The sequence below is a fragment of the Vulpes vulpes genome, chromosome 8 (genome assembly GCF_048418805.1).
Source record: "Vulpes vulpes isolate BD-2025 chromosome 8, VulVul3, whole genome shotgun sequence".
In the NCBI taxonomy this organism is placed as follows: Eukaryota; Metazoa; Chordata; class Mammalia; order Carnivora; family Canidae; genus Vulpes; species Vulpes vulpes.
In genome coordinates, this window is record NC_132787.1 from 5,363,631 (window position 1) to 5,370,408 (window position 6,778).

The following is a 6,778-nucleotide window of genomic DNA, read 5'->3' on the forward strand; positions in this document are numbered from 1 at the left end:
ACACAGGCAGAGGGAGAAGCAGGCTCCATGCACCGGGAGCCCGTCGTGGGACTCGATCCCGGGTCTCCAGGATCGCGCCCTGGGCCAAAGGCAGGCACCAAACCGCTGCGCCACCCAGGGATCCCGGCTAGATACTTAAGCTGAGTTTCAACTGCCTGAGCTGTGGAGACGAGGATAACGTCACCACCTGGAAGGGTGCTGTGAAGGTCATGAAACACTCCTACCCCGGCGGACCTCCCCTGTCTCCCACAGCCTCACTCGGAGTCGCCACACATCTTCCAGAAGGCAGAGGTCTAAGACAGGGTCTCTCTGAGCTCGAACCCACCTGGCTGCCTCTGGACCAACACTGGGCTGTTTGACAGATTCCCACTGGAGCCGAGGCCTTCGCCAGCTGCTTCCCAAACACGGAACAAGAAGTAGACAGCCCACACACGTCCCTGCTGGTCATTGTCTCATCACACTAGCACAAAGCAGCCAGGCCTAAGCCCACTACTGGGGCCTCAGTGGCCAGCGGCCTGGCTGGAGCAGGAGCAGATTGCTCCTCTGTTCAGGTCAGATGAGGGCAGCCAAAGCCCTCTGTCCACATAGCCAGAATCTGGGGCCCCAGCCAATCTTGAAGCCTGCATACTCCTAGCCTTTCTCCATTTATCCCCATCAAGCCTCAGCAGCATCAGCCATGGCAGCCGATCCGAGTCCAGACTTTCCATTTGTGCTCAAGGGCAGATCAGATGATTGTCAGCCACAAAGCAGTGACCTAGACCTTGGGGTATATTTGTTCTTGCTGCAGGCTAACTTCTATTCACTCTCTCACCAACACAGGAGAGGGGGAAAAAATCATGCAAGGACAGATCCCTCCCCAACTCCTGGCCCTTTGCTCTTCCAATTCCCCAGGCTCTGATCCACTGGAATATTTTTTCTCAACTAAATTCTTCTCTCACCTTCTTTCACCTCCACACTATTGTAGCTGCTTAAAGGTTTCCAACATTTTTCACGTCTTGGCACATGTAGAAAATAATTTATCTGTAAAGGTTTACAGAGGTCGTTGGAGGGGTCATTCCTGGCCAGGGGTGATTGGCCCCAGGGGTTTCAGGCTGTCTTTCAGGTTTCACCAGGCTGTTATGAAGACTGAGGGATTATACTTGGCAACCCCTAAACCCCATTCTCAGGGCACTGTGCTTGGAACATGCTGGTTTAGAGAATAGACCTCTCAGGTACCATGAGGGGTCACGCTCGGCTGAAGCTGGATGATGTATCTGCTTCTTCTCGCATATGAGCATCCAGTTTCCTCCAGGGCTCCAACTGTGGCGATTGGCAGATCTCTCAAATTGGGAAAATTTCCAGGTGCCTCTCTCGTGGCTGGGCTGCCTGGCCTTTCCAAGGTTCATTTTCATCCCAGACCCCCCCCACCCCCCCTCCCCGCCACGGTCTGGCATAAGGAGGAATCTGGCCCATCTGATAAGTAGCAATTGCTGCCTCGGTGCTCAAGGACGGGTCAGGGCTGGGCCTTGCCCTGAAGGGCTCTTAAAACCTTGGCTGCTCTAGTGATGAAAGCTAAAGCTGAAGACCCTCTGGGAGCACAAAATTGAAATATCTTGGGCAGGAGGCAGTGCTGTGCTCCCAGATGGAACACGCATGTTTTTTTAGAGGAAATCCTCAGAGTTAGGGGTGAAAATACCAGTGGGAAAAGAAGGGAACTGAGCGTCAGTGGAATACGGTCAGTCATCGAGCAAAGGTGAACACATCTGCAACTCTGTCCCCATCTCCTGCCGCCTGTTTGGCATTCCCTCAGGCCAGGCCGGCACCCAGGCACCGAAATTGGTTCCTCCCTTCTGCCTGAGGCTCAGCCCTTTCCCTTTGCTCTATTCATCCTTATGGGTCACACAACTGGTACCTGAGTACCCATCACCACGCTGTCCAGCCACTCATGCATGCCTCTTCCCCCACCCTTCCCTCCCTCCTGCTCTCAACAACCACACTGCTTCTAACATGTACTTGGAAGAGGGTCTAAATTAGGGGATCTTCCCTCTCCAATCTTTCCTACACATACATCATTCAATGTTCCTTTTTCCTACTACAGATATTCCCCATGACCTAAACTGGGTCAGGTACCAATACCATTAACTTGTGACTACTGTAATCTTGCGTCTCAGCCAGCTCCACTTCCTTCAAGCAGTAACGTCTTAAAGTACAGTCTTCTTTGCCATTGTAGATTTTGTCTAAGTATGGAATAGATCAGCACAATTCCAAACCCTTCCCACGTGACTGTAACATTATTAAATCCCGACGGCAAGTTTTGCTAGTCTGGCTGGTTCCTTGAATCTTGGCTCCACCATCTACTAGCTGCATTACCTAACCTCTTGCTACTTCACATGTAGTCCCAGCAGACCAAGAGCATGAGCTGGAAGTTTGCTTAAAAAATGCAGGATCTAAGCTCCACTTCAGACCTACAGATTTGGATCTACATCTTACTATCTACGTGATTCATGTCCACACTTAAGTCTGAGAAGCAGGAGCCCAATCTCAGCTTGCTGCCTCACTCATGATAGGATTTTATCACCGCTCATCAATCCAGGAATTAAGTGAAACAGCCAAACCACTTAGCACAGTGGATGGCACAAAGAAGCCACTTGAAGTGTTGATCAAATGATTGGGTGATCCCCTGCCCGCCTCCTCCATCCCCAGTTGGCCTTAAATAAGCGGGGACTAGTATTTACTGTGATACAGAAGCCAGCCTGACATTTAAAATAGAAACATCATTTTTATTGACAAGTTAGGACCACAACAGACAGCTTCCACAACAGAAATAAGACAGTCCCAAGACAATGGAGTGTAAAATCGTAGCAGACAGGTTAATACTCTTCACCCTCATCCTCTCCCTCAGCACTATCCGCTCCAACCTCCTCATAATCCTTCTCCAGGGCAGCCATGTCCTCACGGGCCTCAGAAAACTCTCCTTCCTCCATGCCCTCACCCACATACCAGTGAACAAAGGCACGCTTGGCATACATCAGGTCAAACTTGTGGTCCAGGCGAGCCCAGGCCTCAGCAATGGCTGTGGTGTTGCTCAGCATGCACACAGCTCGCTGTACTTTGGCCAGGTCTCCACCGGGTACCACAGTGGGAGGCTGGTAGTTAATGCCCACTTTGAAGCCAGTGGGGCACCAGTCCACAAACTGGATGCTGCGCTTGGTCTTGATGGTGGCAATGGCAGCATTGACATCTTTGGGAACCACATCGCCACGGTACAACAGGCAGCAAGCCATGTATTTACCATGGCGAGGGTCACATTTCACCATCTGGTTGGCTGGCTCAAAGCATGCATTGGTGATCTCTGCTACGGTAAGCTGTTCATGGTAGGCTTTCTCAGCAGAGATGACAGGGGCATATGTGGCCAGAGGGAAGTGGATGCGGGGATAGGGCACCAGGTTGGTCTGGAACTCCGTCAGATCCACATTCAGGGCTCCATCAAATCTGAGGGAAGCCGTGATGGAGGACACAATCTGGCTAATAAGGCGGTTAAGGTTAGTGTAGGTTGGGCGCTCAATATCGAGGTTTCTACGACAGATGTCATAGATGGCCTCGTTGTCTACCATGAAGGCACAATCAGAGTGCTCCAGGGTGGTGTGGGTAGTGAGGATGGAGTTGTAGGGCTCTACTACAGCTGTGGACACCTGGGGGGCAGGGTAGATGGAGAACTCTAGCTTGGACTTCTTGCCATAATCGACAGAGAGACGTTCCATCAGCAGGGAGGTGAACCCAGAACCGGTTCCCCCTCCAAAGCTGTGGAAAACCAAGAAGCCCTGAAGACCCGTGCACTGGTCAGCCTGCAAAAAGAAAAGTTAATTTTAGCCTTGGTGAAAGCTGCAAGGACTTCTCTGAATCTGTAATTATATTGGCAGAGATTTTTTTTAATTTTAGGTTTTTTATTTATCTAAGTAATCTCGACACCCAATGTAAGGCTCAAACTCAGGACTTTGAGGATCAAGCATCACATGTTCTTCTGACCGAACCAGCCAGGTGCCCCTGATGGAGATCTTTTTTAATCTTCCAAACAAGACTGAACAATATTTGCCAAGAAAGCGATAGAGTGAGCTTCTAAGTGCTAAAATTCAGAGAAACTTCACAATTCCTAGGGGTGAAAATCTGCTATATCAGCTATTCGAAAATGAACTATTTTCATTTCTGCAGACAAAGGAATCGTGAGGTCTGGGATGGATGCAAGGCCAAAGTTTTAGTTAACTAGAAAGGCAACCTCTGGTGCCCTTGCTGTGACTGCAGAACAAGGGTAACTTCTCACAGTTGGAGAGCCACCAAGGGCAGGCCCGAGACCACCAGCCCCACACAATAAAGGTCTTATAAAACTCTGGCGGCTACTTTCTGAGCTGGAATAGGAGAGAACAGCCAGTTCCAATGCCCTGGTGTTGGCGGCAGGCTGGGTCTGGATCCGGCTCCACCAGTTCCTTGCTGTGTGACTTTGACCAAATTTAGTTCTCAATCTCAGTTTTCGCATTTATTAATTAGAATAGTAACCTACCTCAGGCTGTCGAGAACGAAGCGAGTTTTTGAACAGTGCTCGACACAGTGAACACTGGTCAGCAGAAAGCCTATTGACTGATTCTGCAAAAGGTAACGTGCAGTCCTGCGAGACCTAGTGTCCCTGGGGCTTTCCACCACTTAACTGAGTGATTCTGATAAGCGAACTGCTGTTCTAGGAAAGGATGATCTTGACTTTTCTGCTGACAATCGTCACTTCTCGAAAGTGCTGAGATTTGTGGAATTCTCTACCAATCGCTCAGTTACTTCTCCTGTGGGTCCACACTCTGAATGGGATCAATGTACAGGGCAGACTCCAGTCTACCAATTAAATCTACTAAGCGTCCTATGGACACAGTAACACCACCAAGGACAAATACAATTGTTTTGGTAATCAGCTTTACTCCAGAACCCTTCATGGGTTTTACTCAGTTTATTTGTCCCTAAAGGCAGGTCCTGATTTCCAAGTCAGTGCTCGTAGCTGAAGCTTGATTTGTAAACATAGGAACCATTACCCCAATTTTGCTAGGACAACTACGATATAAACAACCGGAAAAGTCTTAAGTTGTGAATGATGCAAGGCCATTCTTTTCAGACTAGACCAGTTGTGGCTAGGCTTAGAATGTGATTTTCCTGACAAGCTACTCTACCCAAGCCTTTATTCTTAATTTTTGGTTAATTACTTACAAGCTGCCCACATGCCTGAGGAGCAAAGAGCCATCTGATTGCCAGACTCTTAATTAAAATGATCCAAACAAAACACTTATCAACTTTACTGATGTGAATACTGTGCCCCAAGATTTTTCTGACACGGTGCCAGTCCACATGGCCCTGAGCCTAGTGGAAAAGCAAGTCGACTGTTTTCTGTGATTATATTTCAATACTTTCCAAGTTTCAATGATTGACACTAGCCTCTATAATAGGGGAGCTCTCTGGATTCCACTTTCATTGTGGTTGGAAGTTTCCAGCATGTGCCATTTCTAGTCAGCGTTATACTAGCTTCTTGTGCTCTGAACTTTCTGTATTAATGTAAAGTACCAAATGTAAAGTAATCCGTTATTTGGGAGTCTGATCGATTCGTTACATGTCACAGTCTGCCACCTACTCAATGTGACTAAGATGACCTAAAAGGGGCATCTGAACTTGAAGCAGGGAAGTTGATTAATATGAACAAAGATGTTTAATGGTCTTAAATATCAATACAACTGTTAAAAGGCTCTCTGGTTCTCACCTTGACTTTAGGTAAATTGCCCCAACTGCCTTGAGCAATTGCCAAGTCTGCCTTATAAGACATACAAATAGGCAAGGGAACACTTAACTCTGCCCCAAATACTTGTCCCATAACCCAGGATCATCTGGTTTAAAATCTGGTAAGCACTCAAAGGGTCATTTTAGTGTGCGAAAGGAGGACTCCTCCGGTGTGGCCTCTCTTAAAGCTGTAAGAGAAAACTCTCATCCCACTTTAAATAAAACAATGTTTACCAGCTTCCGAATTCGGTCCAAGACAAGGTCAATGATCTCCTTGCCAATGGTGTAGTGCCCTCGGGCATAGTTATTGGCAGCATCTTCCTTGCCTGTGATGAGCTGCTCAGGGTGGAAGAGCTGGCGGTAGGTGCCAGTGCGAACTTCATCTGGAAAAGGAAAACAAGGTGGCCACCCATCACTAACAACCTGCATGACCCTGCTCAGCCCCAGGCTGTCTGTCAATGGAGCCTCAGACAGACCTCCTGTCCCAGAGCCCCGGGAGCTCACTTGGGTTACTGAGGCCAACTCACCAATGACTGTGGGCTCCAGGTCTACAAACACTGCCCTGGGCACATGCTTGCCAGCGCCCGTCTCACTGAAGAAGGTGTTGAAGGAGTCATCTCCTCCCCCAATGGTCTTGTCACTTGGCATCTGGCCATCGGGCTGAATGCCATGTTCCAGGCAATAGAGCTCCCAGCAGGCATTGCCGATCTGGACACCTGCCTGGCCAACGTGGATGGAGATGCACTCACGCTGTGGCAAGAAGAAAGGAAAATGTCAGAATATGACAGATCAGATGGGACATTCAGGAATGATTCATTCCTAAATGACTAATTAACCTTCAGGATAGATCATCACCTTTCTGGAAGTCACTCCTGCCCAAGGTTTATTTCACAAGCAACAGCCATTGCTGACTAATTCAGAGAAAATGCTTTGCAAAACCAAAGATATGTTAATGAACTACTAGGCAAGACCAGAGATCAGACCCTTGCTTTGTAGT

At 48.5% G+C, this 6,778-nt stretch overlaps 1 protein-coding gene across 1 annotated transcript; it reads right to left on the reverse strand.

Moving 5' to 3' along the window:
* Positions 1-2,739: 2,739 nt before the first annotated feature.
* Positions 2,740-6,531, reverse strand: TUBA1C (tubulin alpha 1c). The gene is made up of 3 exons (XM_026000250.2): positions 6,309-6,531; positions 6,016-6,164; positions 2,740-3,824 (listed from the first exon to the last, which is right to left on the reverse strand). Exons 1-3 carry the CDS (start codon positions 6,427-6,429, stop codon positions 2,850-2,852), a joined length of 1,245 nt encoding a protein of 414 aa, XP_025856035.2. The 5' UTR covers positions 6,430-6,531; the 3' UTR covers positions 2,740-2,849.
* Positions 6,532-6,778: the final 247 nt, after the last annotated feature.